Raw genomic sequence first — 25767 nt, 5'->3', positions numbered from 1 at the left:
TCATCTAATTATCTTTCTTTCAAAACCAAAGAAACTTAAACTAATTTATATCATGGCATAAGTGACTAATAATAACATAAAAGTCATTTACCTCCCACTGTGATGTCCATTTTCTTAGAAGGGATGAAATCCAAATACTAAAAGAATAGAAGTCTACCCGAGTCTTCAAGACCTGGCTTAAGACGAAGGCTGCATCTGTGATATCTGGGTGGGGAGAGGGCACTGCCTAAGATTTCTCAAGTCATTTCACACAGGTTGTTACTACATTGGGCAGGGTGTATGATAAAGTTGGCCCTGGTCAATGACTAGAGTGGGTTTGATCTGGCCCCTCTAATGGTTTCACTTCTAAGGGAAAAGGGAACTGCTATGGGAGAATTAATTTATAGTAAAGAATGACCCCCGGTTTCCCCTCCAAAACATGGCCTCTCCACTTAAATCTCATAACAAGCAGCCATGGATTGGTTATGGAAGAACTTGGGATAAATAGGGCTTTGAATTCCCTATCCTATTTAGGCCTCAGGAATATTTATTCAAGGTTCAGCCAGGGTATCTGGCCAATTCCAAACCCACAGCCTGGGGTTTCTAAACCAGAGTGTGGATTGCCCAGTGACACTAGTTCCCTTCTGTCAGGCTGAGTAGCAATCCTGTGGAGTCGCCTATGTTCATACTCAGGGCCCTGGTGACAATTCACAGTGCTTCAGGTAAGGAGTAGGGCATAAAGAAGTGGCTCTGCTGGCTGGCTTTCAACAGGGAGTTCTATCAGGACATGGTATTCTAAGGCTTCCACTTTAGAGATGTGTTCAACCAGGTAGCAGAATGCTGATCCTTCTCTAGTCTTTCTCCTATGTCCAGTTTCAATCTCCTATGAATTAAATTCTTAAATATCTTAAATCATGTAGTTTTTAAAAAAAAGGTTAAAGAAAATAATTGTATTATATTAATTATATAACACTGAAGCTTAGCAAGAAAACCTGTTTCTCTTCACTAGATTTATACAAGTTATAATAAGTATAAATGAATTCTACTTTTTGTTTAATCTACACCGAAGTGGAGCTGCACCTTCAACTCTCGTTTCACAGGAAAGAAGGATTCTTTGGGGGAAAATAAATAAATAAGTAGCCAGGCAAGAACCAAACCAATACTACTCACCCATCACCCACACAGACAGCTCAAGGGACTCCCTTGATTCATGTTTGAAAATAGTTTCCGGCCACTGCTTTGAAAATTATTTCTTTTCTGTGTGACACATCCTTCAGTAACAATTCAGCTTTTCCTTGGCTACCTAGATATATTTCCATAGTTTGTGCCAAAACAGATGACTTCTTCCTGTACAGTTCTAATAATCAAAAAGGGGCAGCTTTATTTATAGAGTAGCACCTTTCATACAAATATATACTTTATTAATGCTCTCACTTTATATACTGAGCAGGAAAATCTCACTAATGGGGTCATGCCTAATTTTGATTCTGAGGCTGAACTAAAGTTTCCCTATGGGGGCTGGGGTAGTGGCTCAGTAGTAGAGTGCTTGCTTAATGTGAGGCCCTGGGTTCGATCCTCAGCACCACATAAAAACAAAAGCATTATGTCCATCTACAACTATATATATATATATATATATATAATATTTATACAGACATATAAAGTTTTCCTATGGGTCTAAGAGTTTTCATCTACAGCTGAGAGAAATCTTTGATTTCTTGGAGCTGGTAGTCAGGGCACAAATGGCCTAGCCAAGTGTTCTCCCTGCTGCCAAAAGCCTCAGAGGAGCCTACCTCGCCCTCAGTGTGCCCTCACCTCAGGTTGGTGAAGGAGGGAAGTGGGACTAAGCACAAGGAAAACTCAAAACTAAGGAACCAAAGGAGGTTTTAACCACTTCATAGACCTTACGGTCAGCCAAATGCTCCTGTCATGTATCTGTCAGAGCAGTTCCCCAAAGTTACTACCTGCAATTTGGAGTAACATTAGTAATTTAAACACATCACTGATTCAGATTTGAGTTTTTCCAAATCAGTTCAGAATTACCATATAAGAAAACATGGGCAATTTTTAAAACTTTCATTGATAGCCTTGTGATTCTATTTTCTTTCTAAGAGAATAAAAACAGGGATGATCAGAAAGGTTACTGTATGTGAAAGTACTTTGTAAATTTCAAATTCTACATAAATTTTTGTTACTATTGTTTTTTTCTTTCCTTTTAGCAACTCTGGAGATTCTCAAAAATTATGTAAGATTTCAACAGTGGAAACTTAACATGACACACTGAAGACAGATAGGAAACATTTTCTAATGGTTTAAAAGGTATGCATAAATAGCAACCCACAAATAATCTCATTAAGATTTTATGCTTCTTAGCCTCAAGCCACATTTTCTATTTACTAAGACACTTATAACTGCAATGACCCATGATTTCCTATACTAAGGAAATTTTCTTTTGTAAGAAATTCTCAGTTATTTCTCAACAATCTCAGAACTTCAGTTAAGCCAGTTTTATTTAGCAACCTGACATAACCACTTGGACCTAACTGCAACTTTTTCTTCTTTTTCTGTGGATTTCAGATTAGAAAAAGAGACCACTGCCAATGCAATGCCCAAGGGGGCAAGTATTTCAAGAAAGCAAAGTCTAAATATTTGTTATTTAAAACCACAGGTTAACTCTGGCACGTGGAGAACTAGCTTGTCTTACATCACAGAGCATCATGGATAGCTAGTGGAAGGACTTGCTATGGGGTGAGGAGTTAGGATAGCCAAGACAATGGCAGAAGGGTTCTGAAGTCAGATCACCTGGATTCAAATCCACGCCTTACCAGCAGACTGAGGTAGGGCATATTTCTAAATTTTCTTCTGCCCAGCCTTCGCCCTCCCTCAATAATAATAACAAGGATAATAAGCTCACAGTGACTTTTGTGATGATTAAATGAGTTAGTATGTGTAAGGTTCTAAAACAGTGCCTGGCCCATGGTAAACATTTGCTAATTGTTATCCTTAATCACTAATTAGGATGAAAAAAATCAGAGTACAAAAGATAGGGACAAGAAGTGTCACAGCACATCATGACAGAACCCTGGGTCTGACTCAACACTGCATTTTTCTAGTGCCTGACACTTTGATGTTCCCAATAAATATCTGTTGAGTGAGTGACTCACAGTCCCTGACTCCTTCGACAGTCATTTTTTTACTATGGACACATTAGATTTATTCCTTCTGGACTCTGGAGTATCATCTGTTTTTTCTATCTCCAAAGAAAGTTACCAACGCCTGCCACTTGCTACCTCAAACTGATGATAATCAATATAAGAAAAAAAAATCATTTCACACTCCCTAAAGGGCTTTGGGAAGAAAGTGATATATATATATTTTTAAAGACAAATGCTCCTTTGTTATTGAGTAGGCAGGAGGGCTGGGGGTGTAGCTTAGTGCTAGAGTGCCCCTGAGAGGTACAGGGCCTAGCAGGCATCAGGCCTGGGTTCCATTCCCAGCACTAGAGGGACAAAAAAATGAAGAAGAGAAAGAAGAAGGAGGAGGAAGAGAAGGAAGAGAAGGAAAGAAAAGAAAACCGAGCAAGCATGAACAGTCAGTCACGGTGGAGAAGCCTCTGTGAGTCCAGATTCCATCATTTTCTTTGGAGAAGGGAACTTCTGGCCAGGTGGTTGGAGTGTGATGTCAGATATTACATGTGACGAGGAGAGGACTGGATGTTCAGCCCTCAGTGTGCCAAGGTAACTGAAACTGCTAACTTATGGGTGCCTGTGGCACAGGCAGAAGAAGCTGTCCAATAGGTGGTACATCACTATAACCCCAGTGATTTGGGAGACTGAGGTAATAGGATTTCAAGTTTGAGGCCAGCCTCAGCAACTTTGTAAGACCCTAAGCAACTCAGTGAGATCCTGTCTCCAAAGAATGAATGAATGAATGAATGAATAAATAAATAAATAAAATAAAAGGGCTGGGGATGTGGTTCAGTGGTAGAGTACCCCTGGTTTAATTCCCAGTTGGTGGGGGGCGGGGGGTGGGGTGGGCAAGCTTCATTTGATTCTATGAGTTCCAGATCTAGAACTGACTTATCAGTGTAGGTGTGGGGCAACTCCAGAGTGCATAAGAGCGAAAAAGAAGTGGGCTGAGGGCAGGTCAAAGAGGTGCATCAATGTCTGAAAGGCAACAGGAGGAAGCAGAAAGAAGTGGCCAAAGAAGGTCACTGAGGAAAGAGTATCATATGAAAGGAAGTTTGCAATAGTGTCAACTCCAGATACAAACCAAAAAAGACGACTGCAAAGCATCCAATTGCTTTTTTAACTAGGAGGTCACTACAATTTCACCTTTCTAGATACAGTTTCAGCGCAGTGGTAGAAGGAGTTGGCTGCAGTAGTCTGAGGAATGAATAGGAGGGGAGGAAGTAGGAGCCTATGAACACAGAACTTTTCCCAACATCTGACCACAGAAGATGGACTGCAGACCTCTCTTCTCTTTCAAACAAGAGATGAGACCCAGGATGTTAGACAAGGGCACAGAACAGGCCCTCAGTAAATATATTTAATGGTGATGAAGAATAGTCACAAATTCAAGTGAGATGAGAATACATGGTAAAACAAATGCTTATTAATGCTGACCTGTGTCCATTTACTCTTGTTCTCTCTTTCATGAGAGGGGCCCATCCAATTTCATATATATTTTACATATTTTCATTTCATGTAGTCATGCAATAGTGCAAACATTCCCCAATGCCAATAAATAAACTTCTTGATCATAAACATAAAAAAGAGAACATATACTTTAAAAAAGAGGATGTCTGTAACTGGCTTGGAGGGAGACAAGCAGCAGAATGTCTCAATGTTCCAGGTGAATGAGAAAAATAAGCTAAGGAGGAACAAGCAAAAGCATGCAGGTCACAATGCATCTAGTTCAGCCAATGTGACTAATGAAGCTTGTTTTAACTAGATTATAAATGAAGGAGTCCCTGCTTAGCTGAGGTTTTGCTTTCTGCAGTTTCAGTTACCCATGGCCCAAAAATACTACATGGAAAATTCCAGGAATAAACAATTGACACGTTTTAGTTTGCATACCATTTTGAATAGCATGAATAAATCTCATGCGACCCTGCTCTGTTCCACCAGAGACATGAGTCAGCCCTTTGTGCAGCATATCCACACTATACATGCTACCCACCTGTGAACAGCCAGCCACCTCACTTATCAGACTGACCATGGCAGTAATGAGTGCTTGTGTTCAAGTCATAACAACAGTGATGCTCGCAATTCAGATATGCCCAAGACAAGCTGTAAGGTGCTTCCTAAAAAGTGGAAGTTCTCAACTTAATAAGGAAAGAGAATAATCAGGTTGGTGGTAAGATTTATGATAAGAACAAATGAAGTAGTCCCTGTGAAACTGTAAAGAGAGAAAAAAGAAATTCATGCTAGTTTTTCTGCCACAATTCAAGTTACAGCTATAGTGTGTGGTATTATAGTAACAAACATAGTATACGTAGGATCTGGTACTTTATAGTTTCAGGCACCAGTGGGGGTTTTGAACTTGTCCCCTGAGAATGAGGTTGGGAAGGAGGGTCTACTATAGTCTAGCAAGGGTCAAGACTCAGAAGCAGAGTAGAAAAAACTATGCTAGTCAGGGAAAGATAACCAAAACATACTATAATGTTATTTTTCCATGTCTTCATTTGAAGCCTAGTATAATTAATCTTTGCCTGCCTATTTATTCCCTAATTAAAAGAAAAATATACATATATACTTCTGGACTTAAAATGATCCCTACTACATAGGATAAAAAAACTGCATATTGTCAACATTTGGAACTTGGTACTGTGAAATCCTTAAGTTCGAATTTAAAATGCCTGCTGAGCACCTTGTCTACTATTTTTGAGAAAATATTTATGGCCAAGAAAATGACAGTTCCTTATGGAAAAATATTGCTAAAGCATTTAAAAATTTTAATATTACTAAATTTAAACTTCCCCCCATTACTATTCAGTATTCCCACAAGAGTAAAATGCCATCTTTGGGGCAAATACTGTTCTTATTCCATACCAATGGTTTCTCCTGTTAAACAACAAGCCATTTATTTTGTGAATTCCTTGGGTCACCCATGGTTCAAGTGGAAGCAAAGCTCTTTATGATGACTTCCAAGTTATGAATCATAAAGCTCTATCACAATCTCCCCCTTGTTGGGCCCCACTGTCTGCAGAGTGCATGGCCTGACTTTGTTCTCACATGAAATCACTAAGAGTGACTTCTAAAAGTCCTCGAGATGGCAAGCTGAATTTCCTTTTTTTTTTCCCTGCTCTGCTACTTGAGGAAGCTTTCTGGACTTTCTGGAACCCACTAAGCCTTATCCTTAGGATAGATATCCTATAAGGAAGTGGTTAATATACATGGTCAGGCCTATAGGCTGTTGTTCTATCTCACCAGCTAGACTGGATATTCTTTTGAGGATGAAGACCTTTTTCTTTACTTAGCATTTTGCCCAAGACCTAACACCACTAAGTATACAAGGAATGTTTAGCCAACAATCAACTGATTGGATTCTAACTTTTAGTGTGAATGACAGCAATAGGCCACAGATTATCATCATTGTCAGAAATTTCACCTAAGAATGAGATTGTTTGCAGATCAAATCACTTGTTCTAACATGACCTGAATTGGCCTGTTAAAGTAACAGATAACATTTAAGAAAAGCTGGTCCCTACAAGTTTCGTTTTTCTAGCTTGTTTTGTCAATGCATTCCATAAGAGGTGAACTCCTCATTCCTCTTGCTCAAAGACATACTTAGAAAAAGGTCTTAAAGAGATCTGGCATCAGAGATGAAATTGGCTGGGCCCTCTCTAGGAACCGAGAGGGGAAAAAAAAATTGGTGTCAGACAACAGAGTATATTTTTATGCAAACAGCCATAGAATACAAAAAACATGATTTCATTTCACATGCTGAACCTCAGCTACTGCTACATGGAATTCAGAAGTCCACAAGCACAGGTCTACAAATAAAAACTAGGCAGAGCCACAGTAAGGAGGCAGAGTAGGCAGTTGCCCAGTGTGATTCCACCAACACTGGGAAAGAACCTTCCAAACGCTGCTTCTATGTCTTCTTTATTTAAGTCCTAAAATGCCATCACCAAAGTCTCATGGCTTTATTTAAAATATATGTCCCTGTGATACAATCAGCTTCAAAGAAACTAACACTGGGGTCATTGACATGTCTGTGAAAAAAAAAAAAAGAGTGGGCACAATTTAGTCTGTAGGCAAAGAGGAAAAGTGAGCAACTGAAAACCCCTTGAGCAGAAATGAACATCTGCACCTTGACACCTGGCCCAAAGCCTGGCCTGGTGTCACACAGTCACACTACTTAAACCAAGAGGTCAGGGTTTCCAGACTGATGAGGTAGCAGGTTCCTTCTTTACCAACAACTCTTAGCAAATGAGGATGGTGTAGGGAGACTCATTCCCTGTACCCTGTTTTCCTAAGCCTCCTGGAACTCAGTGGTAACCACAGGAAGGGTGGAGTCTGGGAATTCTATGCTGGGTGGAGGAGGATATTCTACATTAACAGTACTGGGAAAGCCCTATTCTTGGGTGTTTCTACTTTTGTAACGGGCAAGGCTTGAGGACTCTGCTACTCTCTCTGCAGGTATCTCCATTCAAAAAGTTCCTCTGGTAACTTTGGACCACAAAGAGTTATCTATTTCAATCAATTCAGAAAAGCATCTCTAACTTCTCAAAGACTCAGATGTTTCTTATGCTTCTCAGAAAACAAATGTGGCTTAAGCCAACATCTGGAATAGAGAAAAATATAGCAACCACAAAAAAAAAAGATAATTAAATTAATAAGGAATGCTTTTCAGACATAACATCACATAGGCCAAAAAAATGTTTTCAAAAAAAGTTATAGAAGTTATTTAGAAGCTAAATTTAGTGAATTAATTCCTGGAGGGCACCATTTAGGAGCAGATCACCATACCTTGCAGGCCACGTTAAAAACTGCACCCCTTTCTTTGGGAAACTGAAGATCCATTTAAAAATCTGCAAATATGCATCAAAAGTTTAAAGGAAGACTCTATCATGTAATTCACTGCCCATTTAGAATCTACTAAATTCCGAATGGTTCCACTGTTTTGAAATAAGACATCCCAAATAAATGCCTTGGATGGTCATCTAACCCAAATACAGACACACTAGAGAAAAATCCTTCAGAAAATATTCTCAACGTATGATCAGTTTTCTTCAAACACTATGGACAGCTCAGCATTAGGAAAATTTTTATGTCCTTGATGGAGAAGGCTGACTTTCACAGAACTCTTCTTTATATTAAAAGCTGAAATCTCCAACTATTTTATCGAGAAGGAAAAAAAGAAAGAAATTGTGTGCCTTCTGCCATATGGCGGCCCCTCAAGTATGTAAAGACAATCACCATGTTGCCTCTAAGTCTTCTCCATTCTAATGATTTCCAGATGTTTAGCTTCCTCCTTATGTTGGTCACCTCCCTTGGATAAATATTAGTTTATCAATGACCCTTCTAAAATGGGGATCCCAGAGCAGAATAATAAACAGAATAATATGGGGTTTAGTTTAAGCAATAGAGTTCAGGGGGATTATTGCCTCTGCTATCAAAAAGTAGCAATTGTCACACTACAATTGTCACAGGTCACAAGGAAATCCCATTCCACAAGACTTTTTTGTTGTTTACTTTTCATAAAAACTTCTATGAAGCCAGATATCCCTCATTTTGCATGTGTATGATTTTTAATTGAAAAAATCAGAATATGATACATATCTCTATTAAATGTTATCTTGATAGTCTCAGCCCATCAATCTAAAGCTATTTTAAATATTACTTTTCAATTATGGACTATATCAGACATATAAACAAACAAACAAAAACAACACATCACAAATTAAATGGAAACTAGAGTATATGGCTTCTCAATTGAACCCTTCCCCTCCAGCCACACAGAGGTAACGGCCACAAGGCTGAATTTGTGTTTGTCATGCCTATGCTTGAAAACTATTTTGAATTTCTATTCCCTTGCCTGTAATGTTTACTTCACACACAAATTTGATAAACATGCAATCTATTCTGTTTTCATTTAAGTAAATAAAATATTAAATAAAGCTGCACTGTCTATCTCCACCAGCCTAGTAATCCCATTAACAATGAGGTGACTCAGGCATGACTTATTCTTAGGGAATCCTTACTAGTTCTCAGCAAGTGATACATTTAATGATCCAGTCTGATATCAACACAACTGGTTTGGTCATTAATAAAATATTTCCCTTGCTAGTGAAAAATCCTTCTGTAGGCCCCAGGCATAACATTCCCATCCTACACTTCCCTCAAATTACTGACATGATTCTGGGCTCACTTGCACCTCATTTATCTGGGTACAGGCATGTGGTCTCACTCATAGGCCACAATGTCTCTTTTCTAGCAGTTTACCTATATCTGGCTTCAGGAGTTTCTAGTTTATTAGCAGAGACATGCCAAAGCAGGATGAAAAAGTCTGTTCTCAGATTTTTTTTTTTTTAAGAGAGAGTGAGAGAAGGGAGGGAGGGAAAGGGAGAGAGAGAGAGAGAGAGAGAGAGAGAGAGAGAGAGAGAGAAAGAGAATTTTTAATATTTATTTTTTTAGTTCTCGGCAGACACAACATCTTTGTTGGCATGTGGTGCTGAGGATCGAACCCGGGCCGCACGCGTGCCAGGCGAGCGCGCTACTGCTTGAGGCACATCCCCAGCCCTGTTCTCAGATTTGGAATGTTCCCAACACAAAGAAACATAAGGTGGTGGATACGCCACTTACCCTGATCTGATTATTAACTCTGTATACATGTATACATGTATTGAAAGGATACACTGTTGCCCTACGTAAATTACATATACACATTTATCAACTGAATGTTGAAGAAATATTTTTAAGGAAGTGCCCTCTCTCTCCATTATACTATAAACCCTTCCTCTCTCTAAAATTTTTCTTAATAAGCAAACTTAGGAGCACTATTTCATAAGCAGAATTATTTATTCCCATCACACAGATCTATAGCCTGAAGCACACGGGGCTTTCCTGCATGAATCTTCCATTCAAGCTGCATTAACCTGAGAGGATTTTCCCACCTGTTTTGGCTTACTTATAATTCTATTATTTTGAACAGAAAAATTACCCCCTCTCCTACTCTTATCAATCCAGGCTTCTCTCATATGGCTCTAAAACATGCAGCAGGCGACAGAAAGATGGGCTTCCACAGGAATCCCTAAAAAGCAATCAGGGGAGAGAAGTTTACAGTCCAGAAAGGTCTCAGGTCACAGGCTCATGAGGCCAGAGCAGACCTAGGTAACAACCAGGCCAATATCTTAATTTGACAGAAAAGGAAACAGGGTCAAAGAGGGGAAGTCACAATATAAACAAAATGTCAGAGCTTATATTAGAACATAATACTCCTCAAAAGCCAGGTAAAATATGAAACTTACCAGGGCCTCTTTTCTACATAACTAGTAACCAGTGGGATACAAAATGTGGCTCCAATATAGTAGGACTAGGAATCCCTTGTGTACTTCAGAGATACACAGCTGCTCAGACAAAAAGTCACAATTTCAAAATTTGATTCATTTTTACGTGACTCTGTCTAGCTCTGCATCCAAACCTGAACGAAGTATAGAAAGGTACCACAACCCACAAAAAAAACACAGAAACCCCACAACTATTTCTGTGTGCAAAGAGATTAAGATTTACTTGGAGAGACTAAGCACTGAGCATGACAGCACGTTACAGTTGTGATGAATGGCAAGAAAAGAGGTTTAATGACAAAGGAGGAGGGGAGGTGATCCGGAGCTGAGATGGTCAGAAAATGAGGGCTTTTCTGACTTCCAGCTCAGCAGTGCTGTAGCCACTCTCTGCTTCTTTATTTCTCTGTAAAACAAATCTTGTCCTTTATTTATCTATTAAGATGCTGGGAATATGGCCGATAGAAATGTGATGTGCAATCTTGAAGGAGAGTTTCCAGTGTTACAATCACAAATAGAAGGAGAAGTCAGCTACTGTCTCCTGCAAAAGCCCCAACACGCTACCGTGGAAAATGAGCTGTTTCACTTCATAGCCTGGGTAAGGACTAAAGTGATAATCCCTGAATTATATAACTTTCAAAGAAAACAAAACAAGAGTCAATATTATTTCCCAATGACACAAGCTTAAAAGAATCAACTCTTTTTTTTTTGGGGGGGGGTTGTAATCTTGCAGAGGTTTTTTTGTTTTATTTTGTTTTTTTAACCATATGATTCATTTTTATTTTTTTTTAGTCATACATGACAGCAGAATGTAATTTGACATATAATACATACATGGAATGTACACACATCAATCATAATGTCTATTCTATTCTGCTGCCCTTCCTATCCCCCCTACTCCTCCCCTCCTCTCCCATCCTTTCTCTCAATTTTTATATTCCCACCTTCCTCTTTTATAAGATTGGTATGATCCAAAGGTTCCATGAAATATTTTTAAAATACATAAAACATGTATTTTTCCATTCTTTGTCAGCTAGATTTTCATACTTCATCTAAACAAGTTTCTACTACATAGGTCCCTATAGGTAATTCCTATACCATGTGTTTAAGACTGTATTGCTATTTGTACTTTAGTATTTGTCAGAAAAAAGAGTAGATTTCACTGAAAACTTCTTTAAGAGAACAATGACTAAAATGGATTGGGAAAAAGAGATGCTGAAAGTCATTTGTAATGAAAATAAGCCCAAAGGTGTAGTGCTGAGGGTGGGAGGGAAGACCTTTTAAAAGCACCCACAAAAGCAAATGAAAGGCAACGACAGAGTTTCTCCACAGATATTAATCAGATGCTGCAATTTCAGTTTTCAGCAACAGAGCCACTTTCCCAACTGCCCCTGCTCCCTCAAACAGATCACCAGGCTGTTGCAGAGAATAAAGAGCTTTGTCCAAGTGTCACAACTAGTAAATGGCAGAACCTGGACAGAACCCAATCTTTTGAGTCCTGGGTCTTTGCTCTGTTCAAGACTCCAGGATCCTAGGTTTGGGGCATATGTGGTTTCCTACAGTTCTTCAAGGGAAACTTGAAACTTGCCTGTGAAAAGGAATTCAAAGATGCATGTCAGGAGACTTTTTAGTCTCTGAAAAGACTTCTAGTGTCTAGAAAGTCCCAGACAGTGGGCACTAGTGAGCTGTGTCACAAAGCCAGTCACATTTCCTTTGAAAACATGAATTACTATACTCTGTGGTATTTCAACTGAAGGGTGAATAGTCCTAAATCAGCGTTATCATATTAATATGGTAAAGGACTGCAGACCTGGATCCAGCAAAACATCAGGCACATAAAATACACTGGATTAAAGAAAATTTGTAAACAAGATGTTGGGATTAATATTATTATTTCTGTCCTAAGATGCTGCAACAATTATAACTGTGTGCATGCACGCACACACACACAACTGAAAATCCAAACCAGAGATTTCTAAGATTTCAGTCAACAACAACAAAAACCTTAAGCTTGGATATATTCTTAAATGTGGAACAAAGGACTAAAAATACAAATGGTATTTAGCAATGCAGAGAGGATAGAAATAGCAGGTAAGCATACATAAATCAAGGGAAATAAAAGCTGTTGTTAGGCTTTTAATCGTCTTTGCATTGTAGGATTCACTTTAGTATGGTCAAAGCAACTGTGCAACTCCTACTAGCTGAAAATTTTCTCTTTAGCTAGATTCAGAGTATCCTTGGGTCTAATGAGAGCTCTTCCAAGTACTTATGTTCCCATTAATGATGCTATTAAGATAAAACACCACCTATTTCCTATGTGTACATCCATATTTTCAGCAGCTACCCCAAATCAAAACTGCCCAGTCTTCACCAGAACCACAAATATTGCTTTGGAATAATAGGATTCACAATTAATCTTTTACATTCTTAATGAGTAATGTTCTCCGAGGTCATTAAATCAAATGTGTGCAGTTTTATCAAATTTGCTATTTTTTAAAGATCCACTTATAGTTCACTTATAGTTAACTATAAGTTCATCCACTTATAGTTACAGTACCCCAGTGAACATTTTGGGGTAGCATAGGTTGTTGCTATAGCAAATTGATGCTACTCAGAACTGGGTATTCTAATTTTAATCTAGGCTCCTTCCATTTACCACAGTAGATGGTCAAGGGACAAGAGTGTATTTGGCCATGGACCACCATCCCACAGATGTGTGTCTGATTACATATGGCTGATCAACCCAATCAACTAACCTTTAGTACTGGAAAAGCAAAATGAGGAGCAATCCCACCAATGGATACGCCCTGAAAACGACCTGTATTCAGATGCAGTGACTGGGGACATAGTCTTCAGTCTCTCTTCATTGCATAATATTCAAGCCTCACAGGCACATTCAAAGTGGCTTAAGTGCATGGCAACTCAAAAGGGAGCTGGTTATTCTGGTGTAATAGAAAGAGTACATATAATACTCCTGACAAAGCCCTGCACTCTTGGGTTCAAATTTCAACTCTGCAACTGGCTCACTCTCTGAACCTCAATTTCCTCGATGGGAAAAATAGGAGTGAAAACTCCTCCTCTAGAAGTCATGATAAACAAAATGCCCAGTGCCTGGCAAAAAAAAAAGCAGGCTTTTTTCTAATGACCTCTCTGCTCAGAATACATCTTTGCTTATTCTACACTCCTGAGTCAAAATCTACTTTTATAAAACTCCTTAAATAGCCTAACCAAGTACATCCAAGTGTGACCCTACTCCTGTCTAGTTTATTAAATGTCTCCATGTACATGACTCTGATGTTTAATATCCCAAATGTAATCTTGCTACTCAAAGTGTGGCCCTTAGACCAGCAGTATCATATTACCCGGAAGTCTGTTTGAAAGGCAGATTTTCAGGCCCATCCCAGACTCTACTGAATCAGAATTCATGAAATTCCCAAGTGGTATCTTTATAACTTAAAATTTGAGAAACATTGCTTTATGACACATGTACCCTCAATGAATCCCAGCCTACTGACCAACTAAGGAATCCACTGCAGAGCTTCTCCTCTGGTGGTACACTATAAATCTGTATTCAGGCAGAAAGCAACTATTGACTACAACATTTTCATCAGGACAATATGATTAAAAACTTCTTACTTTGTGTCTTTTTAGTTTTTTTTTTTTTTAAAAAAACACACTAAGTACAGTAGCTCCAAAGTAGTATTTAAATTTTCTACATTAATGCAATTTTGTTGTATATAATATTTGCTTTGAAGATAATAAGTAGTATGTGCATTCTGATTATATGTAAACAAATAAGTTTAGAAAGATATTTTTAATGCAGTAATTTCTGGCTTCCAGGATCCAACACATCATAGTCTGATAGAAAAAAAAAAAAAAAAAAAAAAAAAACCTCCTGCAAACATTCAACACAGACTGATGACCAAGTTCTATGGCATATTTTTGTTTCTAATGTACACTGGGATTCTCTGCCTTTCCCCCTTACATTAACTTTCTAAAACTATATCTTGGGTTTTTTTTTTCCCCCCCAGATAGTCATAAAAGGGAACTTGAAAGTAAAACTGACCACCCAAATTCCTAAAATGAATCACCAAATGCTGGATGAGGGAGACTGGTAACTTTGTGTATCAGGAAACAAAACCAGCTTGAGTGAGTCATCTCTGTGATCAAAGATAACAGAGCCACAGCCAGGGCTTGTTGCAAACAAATGGCCACAGCAATCACACGTCAGAATCTCATGTTTAATGGTTTCTCACATTAAACTGCGTAAGTCAGCTCTGTGAAACCGGAAGTGGAACCCAGAGCACCACATAAATAATAAACACACTCTGTTGAATTTGGTATTCTTATCCTTTTGCTCCAAGTCCATTTCAATTTTCAGTGGATACAATAAAATGAAGTTGCCATTTTGTCAAGAAGTAAGCAGAAAGGTATAGTTAGCCAGTACTATAGGCTTCCAGAGTATTTCTCAAGAAAATGTGAATACTTTTTGAAGGCCTGCTTATTGTGGTGTTTAATCCAAAATGAAAACTGGGGCCACGGGCTCCAGAAGCAGGAAAGCCTGTTTCTGAATTCCATGCATATTCTATGTTCATGTTTCTTTTTCAGGCACTCCAAGCTTGAAGGAGATGAGTGGGAACTTGTACTACACAGCATTGCCATCAACAAGCCACCCCTGCATGCCCTAGCACATTCCTCCAAGTGAAGAGCCAGGTGTCCTGATGTCCTCTTGAACTATGAACAGGGGCTATATGCCAGGAGCAAGTCTGCACCATGCTGGGTGAGCTCAACACAGGGATAATGCAAATACCCAGGCTATGTTTTTCAAAAGAGTACCTTGTATCAGTACCACACACCCATTAGCAGGCAGGTCTCCAAGGAAAACACTACTTACACAGTGGGTGCACCCATGAGAGAAGAACCTTCCGCTGAAACACTGGAGGGGAGTCTGAGGCAGGGGCAATAAGCCTCCTGCTCCTGTCTATACAAGATCCCTCCCAAGGTAAAAAAATAAACTAATTAATTAACATCTCTTATTATATAATAATTTCTGAAATAAAAACAAACTAAAATATCCTCACAAAATTCCCATGATCACCCCCACTATTTTCACGTAGGATGATACTACCTCATAATGAAGGGAACAAAAGGTGCCATGCTGAGAGCAGAAGAGGTGCCATCCATCGGGGAGGGGTACAGTCTCTCCAGCACCAAAAGTAACAGGAACATGCTTGGGTGACGGTCCAATTGCCCCAGATCACTGAAAAAAAAAAAGTGGTTGTACACAAAAGATCTGAACTTTAAGAATTGAGCCACTATCTTCAAACACTTTCTCATTAAGTAATTAATTAATTCTGTATATGAAGTGAGACTCTTTTGAGTTTTCCTTTTTTTTCACTTTTTTCTCCATTCATTTCATATCTTCCTAGTATTCATCAAAAGGGAAAAAACTCCAGGAAAAATCAGGGATTAGGCTTTTGCACATGATTTTCTTCTCAAAGTCAGTCATTTGCTTAAGAAGAGTCTACTACTCTGAGTATGAAATGTGAAACTTTTGTTGTCCAAATGTATTTAAGGCATGAACATACTAGGGCCAAAGTCTGTCTGCACAAACTACCAATAGGAGGAAATGTATCATAAACAGAAGAAAACTCATTGATATAATTTTATTTTCCTATTACAGACTATTCACATATATTCACACAATATGCAAACACCCCTGGCAGAATACAATGGCACATGTTCTAATGTCCATACTAAAAATCCCACTACCAGTGATAGGGTGTGGTTGAAAGGGCAACGATGAACTTCTCTATCTGTCCTGATGAGACTGGAAGCCCTCTTTTTTGGGGGGGTCTGGGGGGGTGGTACTAGGGGTTGAACTCAGGGGCACTGGACCACTGAGCCACATCCCCAGCCCTGTTTTGTATTTTATTTAAAGGCAGGGTCTCACTGAGTTGCTTAGCACCTCACTTTTGCTGAGGCTGGCTTTGAACTCTTGATCCTCCTGCCTCAGCCTCCTGAGCTGCTGGGATTATAGGCCTGTACCACCGCACCTGGCAGAAAATAACTCTTAACAGAAGAAATCATCATGGGCTTCTGAAAAACTAGTTTCTATGTAACACTGAAAGAGGATTCAAATTAACAAAATTTGACATAAAACAGGGTTTTTAAAATATCAATCAAATATAAAAACAGGATTTTACATAACTTTTCAGGTACAAATCTACTATAGAGAGCCAGGCAACATAATATAATGATAAAAAAATGCCATTTTTTAAAAAAACTGTCATTTATAAGGAAGAAGTTCATTAAAAATTATTGCCTAGGAGAAAAATCTTGATTAATAAAGTACTTCACCCCCTAACTTTACTTTGCCGCACCCTTTCATCTTTTTACCTGTCCACTGTACTGGCTACAGCTTCCAGCTGTTTGAGAAGGAAGGGATAGAGTTCTGGGAAACGAGAGAAAAACTCTCTGCCTGTCATTCTGTGGAGAAAGAAAAAAGATCAATTACTATCATGTATTTCCCCTGATCCATTCCCCCTCACATACACTTTAAAGAACAATGACAAAGGTCATTTGTTTGGATACTTAATGCAAGTTCAAAACAAAACCTATAGCAACTTAAATTTAACAGAAATGATACATATAATTTTGACTTTGGACATGTTTGGATTTGTGGACTTCTAACTCCAAATTTAAGATTACATATATTTATTTTTTTTTAAGACAGAGAGAGAGAGAGAGAGAGAGAGAGAGAGAGAGAGAATTTTTTAATATTTATTTTTCAGTTATCGGTGGACACAACATCTTTGTTTGTATGTGGTGTTGAGGATCGAACCTGGGCCGCAAGCACGCCAGGTGAGCGCGCTACCACTTGAGCCACATCCCCAGCCCAGATTACATATATTTATAAAAATTTGATACTAAGTCTGTCAGGAAGAAATACTTAACATGTGAAAATGCCAAGTTTGAGCAAGTGATTTGGACTATGTGTACAGTCAAAAATCTGATTGATGCTGACTCAGCTTTGGTGATAAGGGTAGGTTCTAGAACAAGGTTTCCCAACCTTGGTACCAATCATTTTGGACCAAATAACTCTATGTTTTGGTGGGCAGTGGGGGGCAACATCCTGTGTACTGCAGGATATTTATGTCCTGTGCCCTGCAGCCTCTGTGGTCTCTACCAAATAGATGCCAATAGCATGACACTCCTCCTTCCAATCATGACAATCAAAATATTTCCAGACATTGCCAAATGTAGTCAGTGAAATAAAGTGGTCCCTGACTGAATGGCAATTATCAAGGATATAAGTAACAATAAATGTTGGTGAAGATATAGAGAAAAAGGTACACTCATACATTGCTGGTGGCACTGCAAATTGGTGCAACCACTATGGAAAACAGTATGGAGATTCCTCAGAAAACTTACAGTGGAACCACCATTTGACCCAGTCATCCCACTCCTCAGCATATATCCAAAAGACTTAAAATCAGTATACCATAGTGACACAGCCATATCAATGTTTACAGAAGCTCAATTCGTAATAGCTAAGCTATGGAACCAACCTAGGTGTCCTTCAACAGATGAATGGATAAAGAAAATGTGTTACATATACACAATGGAATATTAGTCATAAAAAAGAATGAAATTATGGCATTTGCTGGTAAATGGATAGAAATGGATATTATCATGCTAAGTGAAATAAGCCAATTCACCCAAACCAAATGTCAAATGTTCTCTCTGATATATAGATGCTGACAAACAGTATTCAAGATTTTTGTCCATTTTAAAAACAGGTTGTTTCTTTCCTTTCTTATATAGTCATAAATATGCACTGCATATACTTTCTCCTAGTTTGTAGTTTGCTAACTTATTTTCTTCCTAAAATCTTTTGATAAGCAGAGGTTTTTAGATATTTGGTAAAGTCTATTACTTTACCTTCTTTTCCTCCCTTTATGTCTCATGCTTTTTATGGCCTAAGAAATCTCTACCTACTTCAAAGTAAAACATTTCTTGTTTTCTTCTAGAAGCTTTATGGTTTTAGCTTTTATGTTGAGGTCTACGATCCATCTAAAATTAACTTTTGTGTATAGGGTGACAGAGAAGTCAGGTTCTTTTTTTTTTTTTCCCCCCTGCACTGGTATATCATGTTTTTAAGAAGATGTTCCTCAAACAGGAGAGGTGTGTTGTGCTCATGGCTTAAAAGATTTAATATTATAAAGATGAAATTCTCCCCAAGTTGATTATAAAGACAATGCAATTCCAATAAAAACAGTAATGGGTGTGTGTGTGTGTGTGTGTGTGTGTGTGTGTGTGTGTGTGAGAGAGAGAGAGAGAGAGAGAGAGAGAGAGAGAAAGTGATCTAACAAAAGCAGATTCCAAAATTAATATAGACACACCAAGGGATAAGAATTAAGACAAGCAAAGATAATTTTAAAGAACAAGGTTGGAAGACTCACCAATCAGATAGCCAGAAATATTAGAAAAGTTTAGTAATTAGGACAGTGTGGGGACAATTATTAAGCCAATAAAAAAGGATCAAGAGCACAAGGACAGACACACATGCGAAAACTTGATTAACGGAAAAGCTGATACTGCAGATTATAGAAAAGGATGATATGGTAATAGATTATCTAGCAAAATTAAAATTGGATCCTGCCCTCTTACTATATATAAAATTAAATTTCATTGAATTGAAGACTCAAAAACAGCCATAAAGTAAAATAACAAATAATAAATTAAGTTTTTTCCCTATTTTGGAAATTTATGGCTCTGTCCTGATTATTCCTGGCCTGCTTCTTTTTTTCCAGTAAGGATATCCTGAGATAGCCTAGTTGGTACATCCTCTGCATACTCTAGCCAAAGTGTGTCCAGAAGACTCAAACTTCATTCTGTTCAACCACATCTGAATTCTCCCGAGGCTGAGTTCTGTATCATAAGATAATAACCATTTTTTTGAGTACGCTGCTGATTCATTCCTTGATCTTTGGTGGCCCTTGTGGGATAAAGTGGAGTTTTATAAAAGTTTCTTGCCCCTCTTGTACCTGACCATTCCAGACAAAAAGCCTTGCTGCAGTAGAGAATGATGGGGGAAAGGTGAAGCTACGAAGTGGGGCAGTTGATTCTCGGAGGTAGAGGGAGAACAACTTTGACACCTGGGAGGGAACATCCCTGACCCTAGAAGATACAACAGAAGGAAGAATGCCAATGTTCTGTGTCATTTGAAACTGCTACACGAGAAAAAAAAAATCAGTTTCCAGAAAGAGGAAAAGCAGAAAACAGACATGGTGGAAGAAAAATTTTAAATAGAAGCAGCAAAAAGAAGCATCCTCTATAAAGCCAACTGTGTCACACCATATAAATTTCTTGCTGGATTTAGAGTAGCAGGTACAGACGAAGACTGCAATGAGAAGAAAGTGTAGGGTTCTCATGCATATAACTCAGAACACAAAACAGAAACTCTGTAGCTGGCACTTACACCTATATTATGCAATCAGGAATAATAAATATCTCTTTTAATTTTTTTAAAATTTTAATTTTAAGTTGTAGTTGGACATAATACCTTTATATTATTTTATTTATTTATTTTTATGTGGTGCTAAGGATCAAACCCAAGCCTCACACGTGCTAGGCGAGAGCCTTAAAGCTGAGCCACAACCCTAGACCATAAGTATCTTTAATAATTAAAAAAAAAAAAATAAGAAAGAAACTGCCCCTACAGTCTTCCTCACCTAGGAAAATGCTCTGCTATGTCTCTCCCAAACTGTTGTGACCATTTTAAATTCACCTGCTGGGTCTGTCATCCTCCATCTGCTCACAATTTGACTTCCTTTCCCCTTAACCTTACTGAAAAATCTATCAAAAACTGTACATAATGGTCCTGCCTCCAATGGCTGACCCTTCTATGCAAAACACCTGTCAAAAACTCCGGATGTCTTCCCCTTTTCTGAGGCCACCACTCAAGCACTGTCTGAGGGAGGTGAATGCCTCTCAGGTGGTGGTATAACAAAACAAGTTAGACATACCACCTACAAGCAGTATCTCCAAATCCAAAGACTAGAATTAATTACTTGGACTCACTTATAAACTCTAAAGTTTTTTGTTGTTAGAGCTTGTTGTTAGGTAATGTTGGAAGGATCCTGGAGAGCTTCAAAAAGTCCAAATGCTATCTTTTACAGGGGCATCATGCGTGTCCTGGGATTGTATTTCTTTTTTGAAAGCAGGCATTAACTTGCCTCACTCCTCAAAATATGCCCTTAGGCGCAGTTGTAAAAGACTTTCAAATGTTTAAGGGAATGCCACCAGTTGATCATGTGCCTTCCAATGATTGTGAAGATGACTTCAAAACAAGGCCATGCTGGTTATTCACGGAAGCTTCCTAAAGATGTAAGTCACTCAATTTTTACACATACTACTATGAGAGTCCTCCAATTAAAAAACACATTTTTTTAAAAATTAAAAAACAACATATTTGTCATCTGACTTCAACTGAAGTCTTCATTGTACCTCAGCTGAGGTCACTCAGGTTTGCTTCAAATCATGAACAGGGTTCTTATGGATGAAAAACTGTCCTTGACTTCCGATTTACATGTTAAGACAAACCCTGTGCAATCATTAATACATTTTAAGCTATCTGGATTAATGCCTTGGGCTAAGTGGAAAGGTCAATACAGAAAATTCAAGAGAAAACCAAAGACTCTGTTGGCTTATTAAATTTGTGCAACTGATTGGATCTGAGATGCCGGTGGGCATGGTTGATGTTATACTGAAAGTTATACTTATCCTGCTGCTTGGAGCCCTGTTGACAGTAACCTAAACTAAATGTTGTATGAGATAAAATGAATGGGCTTAGTCCCAATTTGTCAGTTAAATTAATCAAAAAAGCTGACAGCATGACGTACTCATGGGAAAATTGTGCAAAAATCAAGATAGTATAGAAATGAGGGATGGATAAAATTGAGAGAAAATTCTCCTTACTATACATCTTGAAAAGTAAGGCAATGGCTACTTATGTTTTGGACTCTATTCAAGGATGTTTATGTAATGAATAGCCTTAGGAGACAGAATATCTCCATCTGGAGCAAAGGGCAGATATGTATACTACCCATTATAAAAGATTTTGGTTCCTTAACTCTGAGATCCACTCCTGTGATGCAACCTACTGAGCATATAGGTATCTTTTGTCTCTCTTCATACTTCCTGTTGTTACTGGAGTTCAGGACACTAACATAAAATTGCTGACCATAAGGTTACTAGAGGCTGCTAAGACAGCAACTTAATATTATGAAAGTTGAAATGAAGAAAATTAGTAATAAAAGCATTTTCCTACATTCCCTAAAAAACCTGCATTATATATGAACAAGTAATTGATGAAAAATAGTTCCTCTATAAAAGAATTCTGCCAGGTGCAGTGGCCCATTCCTATATTCCCAGCAACTGAGGCAGGATTTCAATTCCAAAGCCAGCCTGGACAACTTAGTGAGATTCTCAAAAGAAAAAATGAAAAAGGTCTACAGAAGAAGGTCAGTGGTAGAGCACTCAGTACTGGGAGGGTACGGGTAGAGGGGCATCCAGCTAATAAATGTTGAAAGAAAATACAATTATACAATCATCATTTTACAACACCTGATAAAAGAAAAAAAAAAACTAATGAGTCTAGGCAGAGATTACTGATGGACGCTAAAACTATTAAGTGAAAGGAATTTTGTAAAAAGATCAAGATGACACAATCTGCAATAAATCCACTGATCAACCTCAGCATTACTAAAAATGCCATATGCATCTAAAAGGTTCATGAATTAGGAAGCACACATACTATCTATAAAATATTTTGGGTACAGTGGTGCACATCTGTAATCTAGCTACTCCTGAGGCTGAGAAAGAAAGATCTACAAGTTCAAGGCCATCCTCAGCAATTTATTAAGACCCTGTCTCAAAATAAAAATTTTTAAAAGGCTGGGGATATAGTTTAGTGGTAGAATGCCTCTGGGTTCAAACCCCAGTACAGTGAAGAAAAGAAAAAAAAAAAATTTAAAGACTAAAAGCGATGTGTGGAAGTTGTTTTGGTTCCTCCTCATCCCAATAAATCAACTGTAAAAAGATATTTATAGAACAAAAGGGAAATTTTGAATATTAAGGAATTTTTAACTTTGTTAGGCATGATCATAGGATGGTGGTATTTCTTCTTAAACTTCTTTATCACTCATTAATACATAATGAGCAAATTTACAGGAAAAAAAAATGACATGGATCTGCACTCTCCTTTATGGGAAGGTAAGAAACGGGGGAAATAAGATTGGCAAAATGTTGCTAACTGCTGAAGCCAAGTGATGAGTATGTAAGGGTCAATTATACTACTCTCTTCATTTTTACATATGTTGAAAATTCTCATAATAAAACTGTTTTTAATTAAAAATAAAAGTCAAGTCACAATTAAGGAGATAATTTATAATAAATGTATCTAAGACTTACATAATCAATACCCAAAATATATAAAGAACTTTAGGGAATCAATAAGCAAAAGATGAACTCAATGTAAAGATGGACATACCTATCGAAATCACAACTCACAGAAGGATCTCTAAGTGCACTTGCCCAATAGAAACTCTTCATATACAACTAAAAAGGTCAGTGGACATGTCCTCTTGAGGAATCAATTATTAATGTCTAAGGGAATAAGCCACTTCTTACTTGCCTGGTATCTCTTGATTGAGACAGAAAAATAAGCAATCGTACATGTGCAGATCATATGATTCTCGCAATTTGATTAAGAAAGTGTCCTGATAGGTAACTAGCTCTGTTGACCACAATACTGCCATGAAAAAGGGCTGCAGAACTACTATTGAAGATTGAAGTCATTAAAACAACTAAAACAACTAACTCAACTAAAACAGTTGAATTAAAGCTAACTGTCCCAAATAGTAAATTAGTTCATTCAGATACCTTATCAAATATTTACCAACTAGTTTATCTTGGAAGATATATATATAAAGAAAGTATATTACTCAAAGGTAAACATTTGGTGGATACTTTAATTATTTTAGAAGCTAAGTAGGATTTTGACTACATTTTTTCAAAAGTACACAGTTGTATCTCAGTATTCATGGTGGGTAGGTTTATTTCAGGACCCCCACAGGTCCCAAATGCATAGATGCCTTATATAAAATGGCATAGTATTTGCATATAACCCATGTACATCTTTCTGTATTCTTTAATTCATTTCTAGATGATTAATAATACCTCATACAATATAAATGCTATGTAAATAGTTGTTACACTGTATTGTTTAGGGACTAATAGGAAGAAAAAGCCTGAACATGTTCAGCACAGATGAATTTTTCCCCAAAATATTTTCATTCCATCCTTGGTTGAATACATGAATGCAGAACTTGTATATACAGAGAACTGACTATATACTGTTAAAATCATTGTCACCATGCTAGATGGCATAGGACTTTCAAGAATTAACTATGCACTTATCAGTGTTTAAGGAAAACCAAAATTATTTTCTAAAGTGAATTTTAACTTCACCTGAGCACTCTGAGAACATAGGAGGTGTTCTTCAAGACTACCATTCTTAGGTTCCTCCATCCTGTAAGAAAACGTTGACCCTATTTCTGGTTCGGCTCACTTGAAGGACCAGGATTCCATTTTACTACAAACAAAAGAGCTGAGCTCTGTGTGCTTGCCGGGAAGCATCATCTCAACTCTGCATCTGCCAAAAGCTCCTAAAGACTTGGCTAAATATTTACATACTGTGCCTGAAAGATATGTAATATTAACAATTCTGTGTATTATAAAAAGCTCCAAGAGGTAGAGGACAGGGGGATATTGTTATCTAAGGGACTTAATTCAAACTTCATTCATCTATAACTTTCAAATCCAAAAGTCTACAGCACCTTGAATACAGAGCTTAGAATGATAATCTGCTAATAACAGATTCCAAGTAACAATGGCTATATTCGTTTTTATGGCCACACTGAGTGCAAAGTCACTACTTACAATAGTGCTTCTTTGTGGACATAGTTCAAAGGGTTGGGGGTGTCTATGAGTCTGCCTTTTTTTTTTTTTTTTGTACAAGGAATTAAAACCTGGGAAGATTACCACCAAGGGACATTCCCATCCCCTTTTTATTTTTTATTTTGAGATAAGGTATCACTATGTTATTGAGGCTGTCTGCAAACTTGCAATCTTCCTGCCTTATCTTCCCAGAGAAGCTGGAATTATAGGCAGTGTGACCATACCTGGATACAGGTCTGTAATACAGGCTAAGATCATGGTACCATTTTAGGTCACATATGAATCTTTCTCCTCTGAATCCTGACTGTTGTTTTTCACTTGCTACTTAATTAAAATTATCATTAGATTGTAATTTTCTCACAAAAGTAGCAAATATTTTTTAAAAGTACCTACAAGCTTCCTATTGAGCACTGTGCGAGATCCTATGGGAGATAACTAACAATATAAGATAGTTACTGCTCTTGGAGCTTAAAATCTGTTTAGAAAACAAGATATGTATGTCAGGGTCAAATGAATGATGTTTATAATAAGAGTTCAGAGTTGGAAAACATATCATTGGGGGTGAAAAGGTTAGGGAAAGTTTTGTGGGAAAGAGGGAAAACAAGATGAGCCTTGAAATACTAGTAACAATGAATTAAAAACAAGATAAAACAGAGTGGGTAGGCCCAGCTGGATGTAAGACAAAAGGACTTTGTGACAAGAGAAGGTAGAAAAGGTAGATTGGCAAAAGTTTTTTAAAAATGTGAATGCCAAGCTAAGCAGCTTCACTTATGTTTTACTGGCTTTGAAAGTTTCCTTTGTAAAAAAAAATTCTAGTTGACATAAGAGTTGTACAAATTTATGGGATACAATGCAATGATGTACACTATGTAATGTGTACATGTGTACACTATGTAATGATCAAATCAGGATGATTAGCATATCTATCCATCACTCCAAACAAGTTATTTCTTTATGATGAAACATTCAAATCCTCTCTTCTAGCTATTTCGAAATATGTATACATTATTTTAACTATAGTCATCTTACTCTGTGATCACATACCAGGACTTATTTCTCCTATCTAAATGTAAATCTGTGCCTGGGCTGAAAAGTTTATGAGCAGGACACAGAGAGACAAAGAAGATGGACGAGGCACGGAGAGAGTAGAAACCTGCTGACCCAACAGTCACTCACTAAATGTTTACCTTGCTACCTCAACTGTGGCTGAATTTCTGAAGAAGACTGGAACTCACACTTCCTCAGGTCCCTCC

At 37.8% G+C, this 25767-nt stretch overlaps 1 protein-coding gene across 1 annotated transcript in view; it reads right to left on the bottom strand.

Moving 5' to 3' along the window:
- Positions 1–25767, bottom strand: part of THADA (THADA armadillo repeat containing) — a 329564-nt gene that overhangs the window by 153183 nt on the left and 150614 nt on the right. The window contains exons 27-28 of the mRNA XM_081264069.1: positions 16889–16978; positions 15618–15749 (exon numbers count right to left, since the gene is read on the bottom strand). Of these exons, the coding sequence (XP_081120195.1) occupies positions 15618–15749; positions 16889–16978 (222 nt within the window). The remainder of the gene's footprint in view (positions 1–15617; positions 15750–16888; positions 16979–25767) is intronic.

Source organism: Spermophilus citellus (assembly GCF_964194105.1).
Source record: "Spermophilus citellus genome assembly, chromosome: 13".
NCBI lineage: Eukaryota > Metazoa > Chordata > Mammalia > Rodentia > Sciuridae > Spermophilus > Spermophilus citellus.
The sequence above is the reverse complement of the archived record's forward strand: the minus strand, read 5'-3'. Positions and strand labels throughout refer to the sequence as shown.